Genomic DNA, 24,677 nt, shown 5'->3' with positions numbered 1-24,677 from the left:
TGGTCCGTACGGGCGACCTGGGGCCCGCGGGCCGCGTTGGTGACCCCTGCTCTAGAGACTCCAGTGTTAAATGTAGAAAATTGTTGTTGTTTTTTTAAAATTATGATTTATTTGTAAGACTAACACGTTTGGGCCATTTGGGATCCACAATAATTTTAGTAAAAAAAAATGTTTTAAACTGTCCTTGCGCATTACCTTAAAAGCAATGTTGTCATAAATTATGGACTTATTTAACGCTCGAATTACCTCACATCAAATGTTCCACTTTAAGGTATATTTTGTGTAAATATTGCATATTTTGGGAGTTGCCATGTAAAAACTAAGTTTTCTTTGACAAAAATGGCATCTAACAAAAACATAAAGTAAAACAACTTTTAATCGACGGATAGATCTGACTTCAGTGTTAAATGTTAAAAAAAAAAGAAGCATTATTTATTTGAACACTTTGATAAGTTTCGGCCAGTTTGGATCCCCAATCATTTTATATAGATTTTTATTTAAACTGTCATTGCTCAAAAAATTATTATAAATTAAAATTAATTGACCTATTTAAGGCTATGTTTTGGGGAAATATTGCATATTTTGTGTGTTGCCATGTAAAAAGTTATATTTGACAAACATGGCATATAACATAAACATGTAACACAACTTTTAATTGATCTGATGTTGATCTAGAGACTTCAGTGTTGAATGTTAGAAAAATAAAAGGATTTATTTTTAACACTTTAAAGGCCTACTGAAATGAGATTTTCTTATTTAAATGGGGATAGCAGGTCCATTCTATGTGTCATACTTGATCATTTCACGATATTGCCATATTTTTGCTGAAAGGATTTAGTAGAGAACATCCACGATAAAGTTCGCAACTTTTGGTCGCTAATAGAAAAGCCTTGCCTGTACCGGAAGTATTTGCGCGTGACGTCACGGGTTGCAGGGCTCCACACATATTCCCATTGTTTTTAATGGGAGCCACCAGCAGTAAGAGCAATTCGAACCGAGAAAGCGACAATTTCCCCATTAATTTGAGCGAAGATGAAAGATTCTTGAATTAGGATATTGATAGTGAAGGAATAGAAAAAAAAAGAGCTCCGGGCGACGGCAGTGTGAGCGTTTCAGATGTAGTTTGACACATTTACTAGGATAATTCTGGAAGATCCCTTATCTGCTTATTGTTCTAATAGTGTTTTAGTGAGATTTTAAAGATTGTAAAAGATTGTAAAGACATACCTCGAGGTCGGATGGCTGCGGTGAACACGAAGTGTCTCAGAGAGAAGCCGAGGAGCCAAGCTCCCAGCTGCCGCTGCTGCAGGACGACGAATAATCCAATGATTTCTCTGGTAAGATATACAGTATATCACAATTTCCCCATCCAAAAAACATGCTGGTTGACGTAGAGAAAACATGTTTGCTTGACCGCTCCGCTTCACAACAAACAAAGAAACATCGACTGTGTTTCGGTGCTAAAGACAGCTGCAATCCACCGCTTTCCACCAACAGCATTGTTCTTTAAAGTCTCCATTATTAATTGAACAAATTGCAAAAGATTCAGCAACACAGATGTCCAAAATACCGCGTAATTATGCGATTAAAGCAGACGACTTTTAGCCGCGAGTGGTGCAGCGCTCATATTTCCTGACAGTCCGTGACGTCACATGTAAGCGTCATCATTCCGCGACGTTTTCAACAAGAAATTTGCTGGAAATTTAAAATTGCAATTTAGTAAACTAAAAAGGCCGTATTGGCATGTGTTGCAATGTTAATATCTTATCATTGATATATAAACTATCAGACTGCGTGGTCGGTAGTAGTGGCTTTCAGTAGGCCTTTAATAAGTTTGGGGTTTTTTGGATCCCCAATATTTTTAGTTAGATTTTTTCTTAAACTGACATTGCTCAAAAAATTATAATTAATTAAAATCAATGTTGTTATGAATTATTGATCTATTTAAAGCTCCAAATACTTCACATCAAATATTCCACTTTAAAGTATGTTTTGGGGAAATATTGCATATTTTGTGTGTTGCCATGTAAAAACTAAGTTTTCTTTGACAAAAAGGGCGTAAAACAAAAACATAAAAAGTAATACAACTTTTGATTGACGGATAGATCTGATGTTGATCTCGAGACTTCAGTGTTGAATGTTCATTCACAGAAGTCTTCATGAAATGCTGTTACTAGATTACAGAAATGCAAATACAATTATATATTTTACAGACAGAAAGTTACAGGAATGTCCACTTTATCCCATGCTTACATCTTATTGTGCAACATATGAATGTTTTAAGGGGAACTCAAACATAATGCGAAATGGGTAAACATTTTTATCCCATGTAGGATTCCCACTCAGGCAAAACAAATACTAGCTCATTAAAGAACACTATTTTTTTGTTATTTTTACTGTAAAGTGGGCCAAATCACTTATATTCGGGAAATAATGTCATGAAGATGACTGCTGTCATTCGAGAACTATAATAAAATATTTAACTTGTTATTAGAGGGAACATCATCTTTGACTTCACAAATGCTTTTAAAAACCAACGTTGCACATACTAAATAAAGGGTAAAAAAATAAAATAAAATAAAAAAATAAATGGTCAATTTTAGTTGGGTCGTGAAATGATGTAGGTTATTTTATTGATATACATTTTGTGCTTTGTTGTTTATCATTAGCGCATGTACAGTAAAATACAAGTAGGGGATGTTTGAACAGACAATCGTATAGCCCAGGGGTCGGGAACCTTTTTGGCTGAGAGAGCCAAGAATCCCAAAATTTTAAAATACATTTCCGTAAGAGCCATATAATATTTTTTTCAACACTGAACACAACTAAACGCGTGCATTTTTAAGTAAGACCAACATTTCTAGAGTATAATAGGTCTCTTATTCTTTGTAATAACATTGTTATTCTGAAGCTAACTGTGGAGGGGGCGTGGCCTGAGGGCCTGCAGCGAAGCGGGATGTTGCCAGGACAGGCCTCGAAATCGGCGACAGTTGCGTAGATAGCCCACCTGGGCCTTGTTATCTAATCACCCATCGCTCTGTTTATAAGCAGCAGCCAGGAGGAGAGACGGGGTTGGGGCTGGAGCCAGAGTGCGAGCGAGAACGAAAGAGAAAAAAAAAAACAATTGCTGGAAAGCAACTGAGAGACTTATTGAAAAATAAAAAAACAAACAAAAGGCTCTCATGTCGGTGCTTGGTGGTCTGAAGAACCCCAAGGAGGGCGAGCCCTAAACTAACCAATAATAAATAAATCACTTCTTACCCTTAATGGAACTTCATGAACAAGTGCGGTACAAAAAAAGGATGGCTGGATTCAACTGCATGAGCATGCTTTATATTTTGAACGTTATTTTTAACACTTTGATTACAAGTGGAATTATTCATTACTTATTGTGTTAACAGAGTCAGCTCAGATTTATCCGAGAGCCAGATGCAGTCATCAAAAGAGCCAGATCTGGCTCGCGAGCCATAGGTTCCCTACCCCCGCTATAGCCCATAGATCAGGGGTGGGCAATTCATTTTTACCGGGGGCCGCATGAGCAACCTGAGGACTGCTGGAGGGCCACACCGACAATATTTCAATTGAATTTTGCTCAAATTATTTTTGATATACCGTAAGATAAATAATAATAATAATTTCATTTAACCTAACTTTATACAAAAGCACATTGCTTTTGATGGTTTTATTTTTAACACTGTCTTACACAACATTTCCTGATGTATAATACAATGCAAAAATGTCAATTTATGTCACTTTATCCTGCATCTTCTTTAAAAGTCCAACATTTTTACCGTGATTTGAAAGACTGCAGTTATCCCACGTAAGAAGATGAGCAGCTGGGCGGTGTCACGTACATTGCAGCTCCCATCCAAAGCCAGCGAAAAACAGTCAAAGTCGGCCGTTCTGTTCTTCAGTTGAAGCTCCAAGTTTCCAGCAATGGTCTCAACCCGCATCGTTACAGTGCGTCGGGAGAGTGACACGTTCTCAAATGCGCCCCTCTTCTTCGGGCATATCAGTGCAACAGAGTCCAATAAGCACTCCTTAATAAACTCTGCGTCAGAAAACGCCTTACTTTTTCTGGCGATTTTGTGAGAAATGACGAAACTAGTCCTGACTGCTGCATATCTGGGGGTGTGAAATTTGGCAAAAAGTCCTTGTTGGGATTGCAGTTTTACCATCAACGCATCAGCTTCCCTTGCGCATCTTTCATCAGACAGATTCCGGTATTTTTCCTCGTGCTTCGTCGTGTAGTGGCGATTCAAATTTATATTCTTAAAACACAGCAACCTGTGTACCACAAATTAAGCACACGGCTTTATCTTTAATTCCTGTAAAGAAATACTCGGCAGTCCATGTCTTGTTGAAAACACGACATTCGTCATCAACTTTTATCTTTTTAGCGTCTCAGGGGTAACCGTGCCTCACTTGTCACTGTGCACCTTCACTCACAGGGTACACACAGACATACGCCCATAGATAACACTTAAAAAAAAAAAAAAGCAGCGCAGTTGTATTGCACTTACGACATAGATGTTTTTTTTAATTTATTTTGCAATTTGTGATTTGCCACTGTTCACATTCACTCACAATCGCGCACGAGCATACGTCCACACGGAAGTAATACAGATTAAAGCTGCAAGCAGCGATGGACGGGACCGACTTTTGCTGCTGTATCCTGCCTTTACCCATTCAACATATCTTTACCTGCACTTTACCTACCTTCCCTGAATCCTGGGGTCACACTGGTGCTTCTTTCTTTCACCCATACACGCTGGTGCTTTCCTGCCATCACCCAGACGGCATATCTTAACCTGCACTTTACCTACCTTCTCTGTATCCTGGAGTCAAACTGGTGCTTCCTTCTTACACCCAGTCAACATATCTTTACCCGCACAGTACCTACCTTCTCTGCATTGTGTGGTCACGCTGCTGCTTCCTGCTTTTAAGCGGCCATCTTCAGACGGCAGCAGCGCAGCAGCATCAGCGCAGGAGTTCTTTGAAGGCTCGTAAAATCTAAACCGGAGCAGTAAGAAAAACTCTTTGCGCAACTTTTAATCAGAAGGGTTCAATCTCTTTCCTGTGCGAGTTTGAAGCTGACACAATAAACGCGCTCAGAGGTGATAATGTTTGAAAAAAGGTGACGGGTTTTGACAAAACTTTTGTTTTGAAGGGGTAATTGCCAACTTCCTGTTGATTTTTGCTGAAGCATGTCAATAAATGAAATGTAGGTCAAAGTGAGACCTACATAGATGTTTTTGTTTCATGTCTTTACGACATTTCTACCGGAAGTTACAAGCAGTTTTGTTTGTGTTTTCTTCTTAGGGGCAGTTTTGTCTGTGTTTTATTCCTAGGGGGCGCTAGAGCGCAATTTTGAGTTTTGGGGTTTGGTTTTTTGTTAGGTAGCAATTTTCATCAGTCCTGATGTGTGTGTCCAGTTTGGTGTGTTTTGAAGCATTTTAAGGGGGTCAAATTACAGCTCAAAGAGGCAAAAATTACATTTTTTTAGAAAACTTTTGTTTTGAAGGGTTTTTTTCCAACTTCCTGTTGATTTTTGCTGAAGGAGGTCAGTGTATGAAATCTAGGTCTAAGTCAGACCTACATAGAGGTTTTTGTTTCATGTCTCTACGACATTCCTAGCGGAAGTTACAAGCAGTTTTGTCTGTATTTTTTCCTAGGGGGCGCTAGAGCGCAATTTTGAGTTTTGGTTTTTTGATTTTCGCCAGTCCTGATGTGTGTTTTTTAAATTTGGTGAGTTTTGAAGCATGTTAAGGGGGTCAAATTACAGCTCAAAGAGGCGGCGGTATAATTATAATAAAACCTTAGAAATACAATAGGGTCCTCTGTCCCGAAGGGACATTCAGTCCCTAATAACGCTTTTTAAAACAAAAGCAGCACCGTTGTATTGCACACTCGACATAGATACTTTTTCAAATGTATTTTGTAATTTCTGATTGGACTCACGCGGGCCGGACAGGGACGCACAAAGGGCCGGATGTGGCCCGCCGGCCGTAGAATGCCCATGTCTGCCATAGATGGATAAACACACACACCCATGCATCAATTTTCGATTGCTTGTCCCTTTCGGGGCCACATACACATGTACACACACACTTGGTCGTTACTCTGCATCCTTCAGGAAAGACAGTAAAAGCTGGGACACAATGCGACACACGTTAGAAATGTCTCCCAGCTTCTTTTACGCTGCCGCCGTCTATAAAGCTCAACCTTGATGGAGAGTGGAGGTGAAAGTGGCGTGCATCAGGGTACGGCGGGAAATAAAAGGGGAATAAAGGCCAAATAGATAGATTTGTGCTTGTGAAAGGGCCTCTGGCGTGCTTGATCACAATGGAGGGAGAAAATGAACCCTAAATCCTGGGGGGGAATTGAAGGACGACGTGGGATGAAGGTACGCCGGAATAGGAACACGCTCCGTGTGAAATGAAGCAGAGGAAACATCCATCTCATACATGGTTCCTTTTTTTTACGTCCTTGAACATGCACTTCACCTTTGTTGGGATTAGAGACTGAGCGCGCCATGAGTGAGGCGCTATTTCACGTGGTAAGAAGCAGCTTACTTGAACCATGCAACTGCAGGAATATAAAGCCAGACGATCTCTTCAAGTCGTTAAGTTTAAAATGGGTCAAGTTAGTCCAAAAAGGCCCCGTTTTGTTTTGTTTTGTCCCGTTGCCGAGGCGACTAAACACAGCCCACATCTTTACTGCACTTTCACTGTTGTCCAGCAACCCCATCACCAGGAATTTTCCCTCAGCTCCAAGATTTCAACTCGAACGAGGACTTAAGACATTTTTTTTTTCTGTGCAATCAATTCCACCTGTGCTTTAAATGACGCTTTCTAATTCAATAAATTAACTTGCAATATATTTTCATGGCTATTAAAAAAATTAATAATGAATATGCAGTCATAGAGAAATATAAATAAAACAAAAATGGCTACCACAACCATAATAAGCAAAATTCAAGTACAGTAGCTCAGTAGGGCCAATCATTCATCAAACACCACCGCGATGACCAACATCCAAGTGCAGTAGTTAAAGTACCAATGATTGTAACACACACACTCGGTGTGGTGAAATTATTCTCTGCATTTGACCCATCACCCTTGATCACCCCATGGGAGGTGAGGGGAGCAGTGAGCAGCAGCGGTGGCCGCGCCTGGGAATCATTTATGGTGATTTAACCCCCAATTCCCACTCTTGATGCCGAGTGCCAAGCAAGGAGGTAATGGGTCCCATTTTTATAGTCTTTGGTATGACTCGGCCGGGGTTTGAACTCCCAACCTACCCATCTCAGGGCGGAGACTGAAGTAAATTATTCTGCTACTAATGTAATATACAAACTGTTGGTACTTTATTTATAAATATACAATACAGGCCAAACGTTTGGACAAACCTCCTCATTCAATGTGTTTTCTTTATACATTGAAGATTATCACTGAAGGCATCAAAACTATGAATGAACACGTGGAGTTATGTACTTAACAAAAAAAAAATGAAATAACTGAAATCATGTTTTATATTCTAGTTTCTTCAAAATAGCCACCCATTACTCCGACTAATGTTTCGCCCACTCTTGGCATTCACAGGGTCAACACAGATAGACAAACATGTTTTCAGTTATTTCACCGCTTTACTGCAAGCGAGTGTCATTATACAGGACTGCAGTACCTGGAGGAGGTTAAGTCACAAATGAAGGACTCCTAACTTGGAGGAGCCGAACCACCTTCTTATATTCCTTCTTTCTCTGTCTGGGTGTGTGTTAATTCAGGAGAGTACAACCTGACCATGTAAGGAGATGATCGTGTATAAGTGAGTAGGAAGACAACAGATGCATACCATGACTTATAGGTTGAACTTTGAATTCCGAAGCCTGGTTTTAATGCTTCTTCAGAGAGAGCTAATTCCAGTCCACATGCGTCCAACTAAGGCAATTTAATTTATTGTGGGCTCAACCATTATTTATTCAAACCTGGTGGTTCGCTTTCTCTAAGTTGAATATAAACATTCACCATATGTTGAATATCCATCCATCCATCCATCCATCCATTTTCTACCGCTCATCCCTTTTGGGGTTTTGGGGGGCGCTGGAGCCTATCTCAGCTGCATTCGGGCGGAAGGCGCGTACACCCTGGACAAGTCGCAAACTCATCTCAGGGCCAACACAGATAGGCAGACAACATTCACACTCACTTTCACACACTAGGGCCAATTTAGTGTTGCCAATCAACCTATCCCCAGGTGCATATCTTTGGAAGTGGGAGGAAGCCGGAGTACTCTGACGGAACCCACGCAGTCACGGGGAGAACATGCAAACTCCACACAGAAAGAAATGTGAACTCAGGACTACCCAGGACCTTCGTATTGTGAGGCACATGCACTAACCCTTGTCCCACTGCGCTGCCAGGAGCCGAACCGCAGTCTTATATTCCTTCTTTCTCTGTCTGGGTGTGTGTTAATTGAGGAGAGTACAACCTGACCATGTAAGGAGATGTTTGTGTGTAAGCGAGTGGGAAGACAACAGATTTATACCATAACTTGTAGGTTGATGTTAAGATAAACATGGAGTCTCTCCTCCAGGATAGGGCTATAACCTTTGTATTCTGAAGCCTGGTTTTATTGATTTTTCTTCAGAGAGAGCTAATTCCAGTCCAATTAAGGCTCCTTATTTTATTGTGGGCATAACCATTATCTACTTAAACCTGGTGGTTAGCTTTCTCCAAGTTAAATATAAACATTCACCATATGTACAACATAATGTCAATACGGGGGGGTCGCAGCTTACTGCGGGGTTTGTTCTCCCGGGATGCAAGCGGACTATTCCCGCCAGGCGTGAAGGTAGGAACATATTTAATCATTCTAGACTAGACCTGGGAAAAGAAGGCCCGGGGGGCACATGTAGCCCATTGAGCTTTTCAGTCTGGCCTGTCGGACATTCCCCCCAATTTTTTTTTAGATCTTTAAGATGGAAAGTGTAGCTGGCATTATGATGTACTGTCATGTTTTCTAATGACCGTAACTCTTCAACTATACAAAGTATTTCAATGGTTGGAATCTGCGGTTTTGCATGATATACTAGTTACTATGGTAATCTAATTAGTTACTATGGTAATTTAATTAGTTACTATGGTCATTTAATTAGTTGCAATGGTCATCTACATCACAGCAGCTCAGACGAGGCACCAAGCAGTGTGGGTGGGAAGCGTTTCCACGGACGCGGAAGGAGATTTTCACAACAAAAAGTTCTAAAGCTTAGTGATGTATGAAATAGAATAGAAAGTACTTTATTGACCCCTGGGGGAAATTCGGCAAATATCATATATATCAGATTGTAGGTGGGATTATTTTGTACCCTTCGCGTTCATATTTCACTGTTTGTTGCATTTTTGTTGCGTTTCACTTGATTGTAAAATATGTCGATTGAGAGGGGGTGTGACGTTCATATTTTGTCAATATTCAGTGTTTTATCGTTCATAGAAAAATTTAAAATTCAGTCTGCCATAACAATTTTAGCATTCAATCAGACATTATTGTGAGGTTTTGTTATAGTGTTCCTAAAAATTGATATACCGGCCCCCAGACCCATTTTTTTTCTCTAAATGTGGCCCCTGAGTCAAAATAATTGCCCAGGACTGTTTTAGACTCAAGAATACAAACATAAAGGCCACACAGGGCGAAGGCACAACTTAGTGCACGATACAAAAACCAAAACTTACACAACTATGGACAACAAACAAAAACTCGCTAAACTGTGGCATGCATAAACAAAACTTAGAGTCTATAGCCCACGACCTCCAAAGGAAAATAAGCGGTAGAAAATGGATAGGATAGAGTCTATGGCACGAACAGAGCAATTACAGAGTAATGTCGCCAGGACGACTGTCAAAAACAGGCTTAAATAATAGCCTTGGATAAAAGCAGGTGCGTGATCCAAACACATGAGGCAGGTGAAACTAATGAGTCGTCATGGAAACTAAATCAAACAAGGGTGCACAAAAACAGGAACTAATGGAGTCCAAAACTAACAGAACATAACTAAACAAAACATGATCTAGACCACCGATCGTGATACATATGAGTTAATTAATTTGCTTAAGCGTCATACACAAACATTTTTACATTGTTTTACTTGAGTGCACATCATTTATTTGCTCAAAACTTGGGCACAGTAAAGTCTGAAGTGCAGATTTTGAATAACATAATATTGCATGTATCAAAGTGCTGCAGAAACATACAAACCCCGTTTCCATATGAGTTGGGAAATTGTGTTAGATGTAAATGTAAACGGAATACAATGATTTGCAAATCATTTTCAACCCATATTCAATTGAATGCACTCAAATAATGTTTGGGAACTGAGGAAACTAATTGTTGAAGCTTTGAAAGTGGAATTCTTTCTCATTCTTGTTTTATGTAGAGCTTCAGTCGTTCAACAGTCCGGGGTCTCAGCTGTCGTATTTTACGCTTCGAAATGCGCCACACATTTTTGATGGGAGACAGGTCTGGACTGCAGGCGGGCCAGGAAAGTACCCGCACTCTTTTTTTACAAAGCAAAGCTGTTGTAACACGTGCTAAATGTGGCATGGCATTGTCTTGCTGAAATAAGCAGGGGCGTCCATGAAAAAGACGGCGCTTGGACGGCAGCGTATGTTGTTCCAAAACCTGTATGTACCTTTCAGCATTAATGGTGCCTTCACAGATGTGTAAGTTACCCATGCCTTGGGCACTAATGCACCCCCATACCATCACAGATGCTGGCTTTTCAACTTTGCCTCGATAACAGTCTGGATGGTTCTCTTCCCCTTTGGTCCGGATGACACAATGTCGAATATTTCCAAAAACAATTTGAAATGTGGACTCTTCAGACCACAGAACACTTTTCCACTTTGCATCAGTCCATCTTAGATGATCTCGGGCCCAGAGAAGCGGACGGCGTTTCTGGATGTTGTTGATAAATGGCTTTCGCTTTGCATAGTAGAGCTTTAACTTGCATTTACAGATGTAGCGACAAACTGTATTTAGGACAGTGGTTTTCTGAAGTGTTCCTGAGCCCATGTGGGGATATCCTTTAGAGATTGATGTCGGTTTATTATACAGTGCCATCTGAGGGATCAAAGGTCACGGTCATTCAATGTTGGTTTCCAGCCATGCCGCTTACGTGGAGAGATTTCTCCAGATTCTCTGAACCTTTTGATGATATTATGGATTGTAGATGTTGAAATCCCTAAATTTCTTGCAATTTGCACTTTGAGAAACGTTGTTCTTAAACTGTTTGACTATTTTCTCACGCAGTTGTGGACAAAGGGGTGTACCTCGCCCCATCCTTTCTTGTGAAAGACTGAGGATTTTTTTGGGAAGCTGTTTTTATACCCAATCATGGCACCCACCTGTTCCCAATTAGCCTGCACACCTGTGGGATGTTCCAAATAAGTGTTTGAACAGCATTCCTCAACTTTATCAGTATTTATTTCCCAACTTCTTTGTCACGTGTTGCTGGCATCAAATTCTAAAGTTGATGATTATTTGCAAAAAAAAAAAAAAGTGTATCGGTTTAAACATCAAATATGTTGTCTTTGTAGCATATTCAACTGAATATGGGTTGAAAAGGATTTGCAAATCATTGTATTCTGTTTATATTTACATCTAACACAATTTCCTAACTCATATGGAAATGGGGTTCGTAATAATTTAAAGTGCACATTTTTAGATAGAAGTGCTGATATATTATGCACTTTATTTTGAAAGCCCCAGATTATATGCATATTTTTATTACATCCCATGACTTTATTAAGATATTTAAAAGTATGAATACTTCACATGCTCAGTTTAACTGTCTGCTTCTTCAGTTATGTACGGCATAGCTGCAGTTTCGTGTTGAATGCTGTTTGTTCCCAAAAAAATAAAAAATGGAGTGCGTATTTGATGCAAAAACATAAAAAGGTTTTGTCGTTAAACATTAAATGGCTTTATGTTCAGGCACATTTTAGCGGGATTGGAGTTTTGTGAAATAATATTTTGGCCCATAATTACAGCAGCACCATCTGGCCCATTGTGCTCATATTTCCCTGGGAAAGTCATATTCATAAGTCAGTGTGACGGCGCCAAGTTTGGTGGCTGAGCTTCCAGCCCGGAAGAAGATGCTATTGTGTCTCTAATGGAGCCGTAGAACTCTCCGGAATCATACTACATTACCTTTGTCTTGCTCTTCAAGTCTCCAAAATAACAGCCTTGCTTGTGGTTTGTTGCCCTCCAGCCCGACGATCAGATGAGCCTCTTTGCTGTCATGCTGTATGACTTGCAGGACAGGAAGTTCCTCCCACACAAGAAGAGGAGAGAAACTTCCATTCAGGAAGTCAGGGATGTGCAGCAGTCTCTGCTCAGGTGAGTACTGCACATGCTCTGCTTTCTACTTCCTGCTTCCTGCTTCCTGCTTCCTCGGAACTGACATCGTAACAGCTGATCATTCAATAAGGTTAGGAAAGGGATCACTGCTACAAATACTACTACTACTACCACTACTACTGCAGCTACTGCTACTTCTACTACTACTACTACTTCTATTGCTGCTGCTGCTGCTACTGTTGCTTCAACTAATATTGCTGCTACTACTATTACAGCGACCAATGCTGCTGCTGCTACTACTACTACTTCTGCTACTATTACTACTTCTGCTACTACTACTACTACTACTGCTAATACTGCTGCTGCAGCTACTGATACTTCTGCTACTACTACTACTTCTATTGCTGCTGCTGCTGCTACTGCTACTGTTGCTTCAATTAATATTGCTGCTACTACTATTGCTGCTACTACTATTGCAGCAACTAATGCTGCTCCTGCTACTATTACTACTTGTGCTACTACTACTATTACTACCAATACTGCTGCTGCAGCTACTGATACTTCTGCTACTACTATACTGCTGCTCCTGCTACTACTACTACTTATATTGCTGATTCTGCTGCTGCTTCTACTACTGTTGCTTCAACTAATATTGCTGCTACTACTACTACTTTTTTTGCTTCTGCTACTGCTACTACTACTGTTTTTTCAACTAATAGTGCTGCTACTACTATTGCAGCTACTAATGCTGCTGCTGCTACTACTACTACTAATAATACTAATACTTCTGGTACTACTACTACTTCTATTTTTGCTGCTGCTACTACTGTTTTAACTAAAACTGCTGCTACTACTACCACTTCTTCTGCTGCTACTACTACTACTACTAATACTACTGTTGCTGCTACTACTACTACTTCTGCTACTACTACTACTTATATTGCTGCTGCTGCTCCTGCTACTACTACTGTTGTTTCAACTAATACTGCTGCTACTACTACTACTACTATTGCGTCTACTAATACTGCTGTTGCTGCTACTACTAATACTACTTCTGCTGCTCCTGCTACGAGTACTACTTCTGCTACTACTACTACTTATATTGCTGCTGCTGCTCCTGCTACTACTACTCTTGTTTCAACTAATACTGCTGCTGCTACTACTACTACTACTATTGCGTCTACTATTACTGCTGTTGCTGCTACTACTAATACCACTTCTGCTGCTCCTGCTACTAGTACTACTTCTGCTACTACTACTACTAATACTTATATTGCTGCTTCTGCTACTACTGCTGTTGTTTTAACTAATACTGCTACTACTACTAATACTGCTGTTGCTGCTACTACTAATACTACTTCTGCTGCTCCTGCTACTACTAATACTTCTGCTACTACTAATTATATTGCTGCTTCTGCTACTACTACTGTTGTTTCAACTAATACTGCTACTACTACTATTACTACTACTACTACTATTGTGGCTACTAATACTACAGTTGCTGTTACTACTAATACTACTACTACTGCTGCTACTACTAATACTGCTTCTCCTGCTACTACTACTACTTCTATTGCTGCTGCTGCTACTTCAACTGTGGCTTCAAGTAATACTGCTACTACTACTATTGCAGCTACTAATACTTCCACTACTACTACTATTGGTGCTCCTACTACTACTGCTGCTACTGATACTGCTACTTCGGCTTCTACAACTACTTCTACTGTTGCTGCTACTACTACTGCTGCCTGAAGGACTACAACTACTAATACTACTGCTGCTGCTAATACTGCTACTACTACTACCACTAGTGAAGTGAAGTATATTTATAAAGCGCTTTTCTCCCGCGACTCAAAGTGCTTTACCTTGTGAAACCCATGATTTACATCTTTAAACTACATTTAAACCTGTGTGGTGGAACCAAGAGCAGGTGGATAATGTGTAGTGACTCGGATGACAGACACTGGAATCGAACCTGGGACCCTTAAGTTGCTGGCACAGCCACTCTACTAATCTTCTGCTTCTTCTTCTAAAAACACAAATACTGATTATAGGACGCATTACAGGAGTCATGTTATTTTTTTTTTCTGAATGTAAAATACTTCCTTGTGGTCTACATAACATGTAATGGTCGAAATGTTGTATAGATGATGTTTTACAGATCATCATCAAGTCGCTTTCTGACATTCACATCAGGATGCGCCGTTTTGTGGGCGGTCTTATTTACGTGGCTCACCTTCGACTGCGTCTTCTCCCCGTTTTTGATTTATTAAAACTTTTATTATTAGATTGCACAGTTCAGTACCTATTCTGTACAATTAACCACTAAATGGTAACGCCCAAATAAGTTTTTCAACTTGTTTAATTCGGGGTCCACGTTAATCAATTCATGGTAAAACGTCATCTTTGTTGTAGCGGTGTAGCGTGCAAGGATGGGAGTGGAAGAAGTGTCAAAAGATGGAGCTAACTGTTTTAATGACATTCAGACTTTACTTCGATCAATAACGGAGCAGCATCTCCTAAGCCGCCGGAAATGTGTCCCGTGAAAAACTGTCCAACCGAAATTCATGAATAACGAAAGTTCCTTGGGTGAATAATGTAAACTCCCTACACCGGTATGTTTTGGCGCTTTCATGGCGAGTTCACAGAAGGATATAACTAAGAACTTTACACTACTTTATATTACAAATGGCAACAGCAGAGGATGAATGTCCCATAACAAGAAGATAGAGAAAAAGAAGAAGCTTATCGACTACGGTGTCGACACGGACTAAAAAATCGGACCTACGCAATTTTTCAGGACTTATGCAGATCCCTAATACAGATCAGCAGGTATCAGAAGGTAGGAAAAGTTGCTTTTGTATATCATTGCGAAAAAAAAAAAAGCCAGATAATATGTCTTACCTTATTCACACACCATAATAATACTCATATGTTGAAGCACAGTGCAATTTATAAAGGGGCGTGGCTTCATAGTTTGCCAAAGTTGTACTAAAACATTTTGACATATTTTCGAGCACCGTGTGTAATGTTCCGTATTTTCAATGCAACATATACAATTGTAAGGAAGGGGTAGTCAGCGCTGCCTGTAGGAGAAAAAGTCACCGCCACTGTCCATGGTACTGAAGACGAGCACCGGCGGGCAGGGGCGGGGCATGTGCTGACTGCGAGACACAGCTGGCAGGTGATTAGATTTCACAGGTGGTACGTGTTAATCGAATCATCTGTTGTCTTTAACAATAAGCGGCCGGGAGCAGAAGAGGAGATACTGCAAAGTCACGACATGCTGAAAAGCATTGTTAAAAAACATTAAAACGTTGTCAACTTGGCACATCAGTCTGTTGTGACGTGAATGTCAGAAGAACCGCTAGGAAGTGACTTCCACAACAATGTTGTTGGTGTTTACTTGAGTCATATTGTTGTCTACACATATCTCTTATGTGTGACTGCCATCTACTGGTCACACTTATCATTTCACCATGTACCAACTAAAATAGCTTCCGTAAACAAAACCAGAAATAAGGCGCACTGTCTAATTTTGAGAAGAAATAAAGATTTTAAGTGCGCTTTATAGTCTGGAAAATACGGTATGCAAAATATGAAAAAATCTGCGATAAAAAAACCTGAAGGAATAGTTTCCCAGGTTCATTTTTAGTGGTGATCGGGCAAATCAACAACACGTTTGCTCTGACTTTGCTGAGAATACACATGCTGGCAAAATGTTTTCCAATATGTTAACCCTAATAAAGACAATTGGCCCTTATTAATTGTAATGGTAATGTTTAAGATTAATAGTAAAAAAAACAGGTGACTGTGAGAAGGTCCTTGCACCTCTCTGCTCTCCTCTGAAATATGAAAGGAATAATACATTGGCTTCACTCAAACTGATTCTTCTCATCTTTGCCCTCCGAGGAAATGGTGAGCAATGGAAAAAAACAAAACAATGTATGTTGTGTTCAGGTGCAAAACCAAGTTGGAAGCCTCACTGGCGCGGTACAGGATCAAACACCAGCTCACCTCCGTCCACTGCATCCTGCCTGAGAGTGTGAAGGGGAAGCAGGAGAGAGCCAGCAGGCTGCTGCTTTATGCATGGATCAACACACTCAGGAGCAGGTCAACACACACACACACACACACTCACACACACACACACACACACACACGCACACACACGAGCGCATATTTCGTACCTTATGGAGACCTCCGAAAAATGCCTCCCTCTTTAGGAGCACCCTTTCTAGATGTATAAAGATTTGTATTTACAACATTAATAATATATACATACCATGCAAATATAAAAAAGCTTGTTGTGAAAAATTAGTTGGAATTTCACAAGAAAAACTTAAAATTTTGTCAGTATTATAAAAAAAGTTGTCATTTTACTCAAAGCAAGTCCAAATTTTACAAGGAAAACTGAACATTTGTGCAATATTATGATAAAAGTTGGAATTTTGTTAATAACAGTCACAATTGTACAAGAAAAGCTTAACATTTTGGCAATTTTATGAAAAGGGTCGTAAATTTTACTCCACAAATGTCACAATTTTATAAGAAAACTTAAAAATGTTGGCAATATTATAATAATAATCGGAATTTTCCTTGGCAAAATATGACAACAGTCATCATTTATACTTTAGAAAAACACTCTTTTTACAAGAACAAAAACATTGGCAATATTGCGATAAAAGTCAGAATTTTATGACAAATGACGGTCACAATTTTACAAGAAAAGCTTAACATTTTGGCAATTTCATGAAAAGAGTCTTAATTTTACTTGACAAAAGTCACAATTTTATAAGAAAAACTTAACATTTGTGCAATACTATGATAAAAGTTGGAATTTTACTAAATAACAATCGCAATTATACAAACCCTGTTTCCATATGAGTTGGGAAATTGTGTTAGATGTAAATATAAACGGAATACAATGATTTGCAATTCATTTTCAACCCATATTCAGTTGAATATGCTACAAAGACAAAATATTTGATGTTCAAACTCATAAACTTTTTTTTTTTGCAAATAATCATTAACTTTAGAATTTGATGCCAGCAACACGTGACAAAAAAGTTGGGAAAGGTGGCAATAAATACTGATTAAGTTGAGGAATGCTCATCAAACACTTATTTGGAACATCCCACAGGTGTGCAGGCTAATTGGGAACAGGTGAATGCCATGATTGGGTATAAAAACAGCTTCCCAAAAAATGTGCACCCCTTTGTCCACAACTGCATGAGCAAATAGTCAAACAGTTTAGAACAACATTTCTCAAAGTGTAATTACAAGAAACTTAGGGATTTCAACATCTACGCTCCATAATACCATCAGAAGGTTTAGAGAATCTGGAGAAATCACTCCACGTAAGCGGCATGGCCGGAAACCAACATTGAATGCCTGTGACCTTCGATCCCTCAGACGGCACTGTATCAAAAAAACGACATCAATCTCTAAAGGATATCACCACATGGACTCAGGAAGACTTCAGAAAACCACAAGTCACAATTTTACTCCGAAAATTTCACTATTTTACAAGAACAACAAAAACATTGGCAACACTGTGACAACAGTCGGAATTTTATGACAAATGTCACCATTTTGCATGAAAAAGTAATCTTTTTATTTAAAAAAAGAAATACTTTTACATAAGAAAGTAATACGTTTACGATACAATATTGCAATATTACAGAAATGGAAAGAATATGAGAAATTGTTCCCCATTTTATAAGAAAAAAGTGGACACAATGTGCTTTTAGTTAATTTTTTTGTTTTTGGTAATAGTTTTTTAATCTTCATTATTTACTTCAAGTTATTACAGTGTGTCTCTATATACATACGTATGTATATATTTTTTCTAATTAATTCTGGCCAATGGGGGTGCATTTCAATTTCTTACACACACTTGTTATTTCATATGTTGACCAGTCTTGATATATTTCACCACCAAGGGTGCAAATGAGACATTCTCTATTAGATGCAATGGTTTTCCTTATTGGGACCATGATTTACTGTATGTCCTAACTTGTTCACACCTCCTTATATGGACATTACTTTTCCTTGTTGATTTCTCAAGAAGGGTAGAACTACAGTAACAAACACTCACACACACACACACACACACACACACACACACACACACACACTCTCGCGTTGGGTTTTGGGGGTGTCTCCCTGTGTTTTACAGCCCAGGTGCTCAGCTGACACCCAATTAAACTCCTCCTGTGTGTGTGTGTGTGTGTGTGTGTGTGTGTGTGTGTGTGTGTGTGTGTGTGTGTGTGTGTTACAATGTACAACGTGGACAGGGCTGGTTCTCTTAGGTGTAAATCTGGCCACTGAGGACAGATTCAATCAGCAACAACCCTCAGCCAGCTCTGAGATCGTAAAGGTCACAACAAGTGTGTGTGTCACAGTGTCTTTTCCCTAATATTTTTTGCACGGTGTTATAACACTTTTAATGTCCTTTTAAAAGGCTACCTGGCATTTCTACGCACTACTATTTTTTATGTCATCCCTCTCGCTCATCCTTTATCAGTGCAACTGTCCTTCGTTTCCAGTCTGGACGAGGTCCAAAGTGTGCTGAAGGGTGCTGGCCTCTCTCAGGTGGGTTCAGTCGGGCAGTTGGAAGGACAGACCTTCTGCCTGGACCCCCACTGTGACAACGTGCTGGTGTTTCCCGCCTGGATGAAAGGAACTCTGGATTCCACCAAACTGCTTCACGACTACAAACTCATTTTGCAGGTTACACACACACACACACACACACACACACACACACACACACACACACACACACACACGTAGTTCGTACCTTCTTGAGACCTCCGAAAAATGCCTCCCTCTTTCGGACCACCCTTTCTAGATATATAAAGATTTGTATTTACAACATTAGTAATATATACATACTCTGTGTCGAGGCTTGGACTTGGATTGTTTTCCCGAGGTGCAAAGCGATTGGAGTGGACACGGCGTGAAGGTAAAGACATGATTTAATTTTAACTAAAAAACAGGAACAAACAAAAGGCGCGCACGATGGCGGTACAAAAACTTGGCAGTGAAAACAAAACTTGCACTATGGCAAAACTATGAACATAAAACAAAAACTTGCACTATAGTATAAATAACGAAAAGCGTACTTGGGACGGAACGAGAACAGGACATGGATCATTGGCATGGTTCATTACAAGGTGCGTAGCAGGTTATAGATGGTGATGTTGCCAGGACAAACAACAGAAACAGACCGGCTTAAACAGCAGTGACATGATCAGTGAAAACAGGTGTGCGAGTGCAAAACGTGAGACAGGTGCGTGACATGAGGACAGGTGAAAACTAATGGGTAGTCATGGTAACAAAACAAACAAGGAAGTGCAAAAAACAGGAACTGAGTGTCCAAAAAAACAAAACCGAACATGACTAAAACAAAACATGATCACACAGACATGACACCCTGCACACATAAAAAAAGCTTGTTGTGAAAATTGCGTTGGAATTTCTCAAGAAAAAGGCCACAATTTCACAAGAAAAACTTAGAATTTTGGCAGTGTTATAATAAAAGTTGTCACATGACTCAACGGAAGTCCAAATTTTACAAGAAATACTGAAAATTGGTGCAGTCTTATGATAAAAGTTGGAATTTTACTCAATAACAGTCGCAATTTTACAAGAAAAGCTTAAATGTTTGGCAATTTTCCCGAAAAGAGTCGTCATTTTACTCGACAAAAGTCACAATTTTATAAAAGAACTTAAAAAATGTGGGCGATATTATAATCCATCCATCCATTTTCTACCGCTTGTCCCGCTGGAGCCTATCTCAGCTGCATTCGGGTGGAAGGCGGTGTACACCCTGGACAAGTCGCTACCTCATCGCAGCGATATTATAATAGTAATCGGAATTTTTACTTGGCAAAATTATGACAAAAAGTCATAATTTTACTCAAAAAAAGTCACTTTACAAGAACAACAAAAAATCGCTGATATTGTGCTAAAAGTCAGACTTTTATATGACAAATGTCACCATTTTGCATTAAAGAGTAACAATTTTATGAGAAAATATTGCAATATTACAGACACAAAAAGAATATGATAAATTGTTCCCCATTTTATAAGAAACAAGTCTACACATTATAAAAAAAAACTGCTTTTTGTTAATCATTTTTTTTGTTTTTTTTTTGTTTGTAATTGGTTTTAATCTTCATTATTTACTTCGTTATTACAGTATGTCTCTCTCTCTCTCTCTGTCTCTCTCTTTCTCTCTCTCTCTCTCTCTCTCTCTCTCTCTCTCTCTCTCCCTCTCCCTCTCTCTCTCTCTCTCTCTCTCTCTCTCTCTGTCTATATATATATATATATTATTGTTTTTACTTAATTTTGGCCAAAGAGGGTGCATTTTAATTTCTTACACACACTTATTTCATATATTGACCAGAGGGGGAGCACTTTTAAAACCGAAACAGTCAGTTGATAGATTTCACCACCAGGGGTGGTGAAATCTTATTAGATCCAAATCCCCTATTAGAGGAAATGGTTTTCATTACTGGGAACATGATTTATGTCCTAACTTGTTCACACCTCCTCATATGGAAGCTACTTTTCCTTGTTGTCTCAAGAAGGGTAGAAATACAAGAACACACAAACTAGATCAGGCATATCAACTGACTTAGTTTGGGGGCTACACTTCCAGAAAGCTAAGGACCGGGGGCGCTGAACTTCTCCCTCCATTTACTAAGATCCAAATACCACGTGCTAAACAGCGCGTGCAGCCTATAAAATGGCGTGTACCTTTACCAGTGATGAGCGAGCTCCTTGGGAAATGTAGTAAGCTAAGAAACGTGTTACTCTCGATTGAATGAGCAAAGCTACCGGAGTGGAGCGGAATATACGTTATGTCAGGAAAAAACACAGCGGCAATTTCATCCCTACAAGCCTGTTTTGCAGGAAAATCCCCTGAAAACCAGGAAAACTGCAAAACAGTCTTGTAGGGATGAAATAGCCTCTGAGTTTTTTCTTGACCTAACGTGTGTGTATATATATATATATATATATATATATATATATATATATATATATATATATATATATAAATAAATGATAAATGGGTTGTACTTGTATAGCGCTTTTCTACCTTCAAGGTACTCAAAGCGCTTTGACACTACTTCCACATTTACCCATTCACACACACATTCACACACTGATGGAGGGAGCTGCCATGCAAGGCGCCAACCAGCACCCATCAGGAGCAAGGGTAAAGTGTCTTGCTCAGGACACAACGAACGTGACGAGGTTGGTTCCAGGTGGGATTTGAACCAGTGACCCTCGGGTTGCGCACGGCCACTCTCCCACTGCGCCACGCTGTCCCATATATATATATATATATATACCCCGTTTCCATCTGAGTTGGGGAATTGTGTAAGATGTAAATATAAACGGTATACAATGATTTGCAAATCCTTTTCAGCCCATATTCAGTTGAATATGCTACTGTGATGTAACACAGTGGTGAACATGCCCTTTCCCAACTACTTTGGCATTTGTTGCAGCCATGAAATTCTAAGTTAATTATTATTTGCAAAAAAAAATAAAGTTTATGAGTTTGAACATCAAATATCTTGTCTTTGTAGCATATTCAACTGAATAGCTCGGCATAGCTCGGTTGGTAGAGTGGCCGTCCCAGCAACTTCAGGGTTGCAGGTTCAATTCCCGCTTCCTAGTCACTGCCGTTGTGTCCTTGGGCCAGACACTTTACCCACCTGCTCCCAGTGCCACCCACACTGGTTTAAATGTAACTTAGATATTGGGTTTCACTATGTAAAGCGCTTTGAGTCACTTGAGAAAAGCGCTATATAAATATAATTCACTTCACAATATGGGTTGAAAAGGATTTGCAAATCATTGTATTCCGTTTATATTTACATCTAACACAATTTCCCAACTCATATGGAAACGGGTTTTGTAGACTAAATATAGCGATATAAAATATACCATATATACGTAATATTTACATAATATATGTACAGTTTATTTATATACACTGATATATTATCCATCCATTTTCTACCGCTTATTCCCTTTTGGGGTCACGGGGGGCGCTGGCGCCTTTTCATATTATATTATATTGTATTATGTCTATATCATATATACACTATATAACAATTAGCATGTACAATATTACATTGTATGTGACATTGCATTCATTCATTTTGCGTGTATTTATTATTCGGGGCATCACCACAGAGAAACTCTCATTTACTGCGCATTCATGTCATCATGCTCCTATCTTTGGTGTTTTGTTATGTTTTCAAACATGCAGGAGAAATGCGCCACTTTTTATGGGCATTTTAGAAGCACGGATCCATTCAAATCAAAACAGTATTCAAATATTATCCTTAGCTCCCTCAATGACTGCATAAAAACAAAAATAATAATAAATATAAAACCAACATACAAATAAATGATTAAAAAAGATTCTAAAGGGTAAAACCAATTAAAACAGTAAATAGAAATCAAAATTTAAAAAACACACAGGGACAACAGAGGACCACACATCTCAGGTAGTGTTAAAAGCCAAAGAATAAAAGTGGGTCTTAAGACGAGGCTTAAAAGACTCCACTGTGGGAGCAGTTCAAACATGAAGGGGCAGAGTGTTCCAGAGCTTCAAGCCGACCACAGAGAAGGCCCTGTCTCCCCTGGTTTTAAGTCTGGTCTTGGGCACCACGAGCTGGAGCTGGCTCTCGGACCTCAGGGTGTAAATTTGGATGAGGTCCGACTCGGAGATATACTGATGTGCCAGTCCATGTAAAGCTTTATATGGATATTTCAAAACACTAACACTAAAACGCATCAAATTGAATTTGATTGAATCAGCCCCTTCAAGGCCTACTGAAATGAGATGTTCTTATTTAAACGGGGATAGCAGCTCCATTCTATGTGTCATACTTGATCATTTCGCGATATTTTTTGCTGAAAGGATTTAGTAGAGAATATCGACGATAAAGTTTGCAACTTTTGGTCGCTGATAAAAAAGCCTTGCCTTTACCAGAAGTAGTAGACGATGTGTGTGAGGGCTCCTCACATCTGAACATTGTTTACAATCATGGCCACCAGCAGCTAGAGCGATTCGGACTGAGAAAGCGTCGATTTCCCCATTAATTGAGCGAGGATGAAAAATTCGTGGATGAGGATAGTGAGAGGTAAGGACTACAAAAAAAAAAAAGGCGAGGGCAGTGGGAGCGATTCAGATGTTATTAGACATATTTACTAGGATAATTCTGGAAAACCCCTTATCTGCTTATTGTGTTACTAGTGTTTTAGTGAGATTATATGGTACCTGAAAGTCGGCGGGGTGTGGCCACGTGTGTGGTGACCGCCAGTGTCTCCGGTGGGAGGAGGTAATAGTCCGCAGCTGCAGGAGGACGCAAGCTCCGCTCATGTCTACGGTAAGAGCCGACTTATTAGCACAATTTTCTCACCGAAACCTGCCAGTTGACATGTGGTCGGAAACCATGTTCGCTTGACCGCTGTGTTCCATAGTAAAGCTTCTCCTTCATGAATGTAAACAAGGAAACACCGGCTGTGTTTGTCTTGCTAAAGGCAGCTGCAATACACCGCTTCCCACCTACATCTTTCTTCTTTGACGTCTCCATTATTAATTGAACAAATTGCAAAAGATTCAGCAACAAAAATGTCCAGAATACTGTGTAATTATGCGATAAAAACAGACTACTTTTAGCCGTGATCTGTGCTGGGAGAACATGTCCACTACCACCGGTGACGTCACAAGCACGCGTCATCATTCCGCGACGTTTTCAACAGGATACCTCGCGGGAAATTTAAAATTGCAATTTAGTAAACTAAACCGGCCGTATTGGCATGTGTTGAAATGTTAATATTTCATCATTGATATATAAACTATCAGACTGCGTGCTCAGTAGTAGTGGGTTTCAGTAGGCATATAAGTCCTCTAGCAATTATAGAATTATAAAATGATGTTGCTGAATTGACGATTGAGCTAATATATATTTTTTTTATTCCTGACCAGGATAAGTCTTGTTGCCTGACCCCAAATGCGGCGATCCCCCTGCTACCGGAGGGAGGTGACGTCCTCATGGTGGGCAGGTTCTCTGGCCTCACTGTCTCTCACACTGCCTTGCTCATGAGACACAAATGTAAAGACAAGTCCAAAGTCCTCGCATGCGTCAGTCACCTGACAGACGCCCAGAAGGAGGCGCTATTGCAAGTCATTGCCGATACGGGCTGCAAGAGTAGGCAAAATATGGCAAAACTATCAATATATTTATGTTTTATGATAACTTTAGTGTCAATGTTGTATTTTC

At 39.6% G+C, this 24,677-nt stretch overlaps 1 protein-coding gene across 1 annotated transcript in view; it reads left to right on the top strand.

The window, feature by feature from the left end:
• LOC133552607 (putative methyltransferase NSUN7) overlaps nt 1-24,677 on the top strand; it is an 87,594-nt gene that overhangs the window by 5,770 nt on the left and 57,147 nt on the right. The window contains exons 3-6 of the mRNA XM_061899899.1: nt 12,269-12,396; nt 16,318-16,470; nt 18,909-19,092; nt 24,383-24,605. Coding sequence (XP_061755883.1) covers nt 12,281-12,396; nt 16,318-16,470; nt 18,909-19,092; nt 24,383-24,605 — 676 coding nt within the window. The 5' untranslated portion in view covers nt 12,269-12,280. The remainder of the gene's footprint in view (nt 1-12,268; nt 12,397-16,317; nt 16,471-18,908; nt 19,093-24,382; nt 24,606-24,677) is intronic.

This window comes from Nerophis ophidion, linkage group LG05, assembly GCF_033978795.1.
Source record: "Nerophis ophidion isolate RoL-2023_Sa linkage group LG05, RoL_Noph_v1.0, whole genome shotgun sequence".
Taxonomy (NCBI): domain Eukaryota; kingdom Metazoa; phylum Chordata; class Actinopteri; order Syngnathiformes; family Syngnathidae; genus Nerophis; species Nerophis ophidion.
This window is presented reverse-complemented; position numbering and strand designations above follow the sequence as displayed.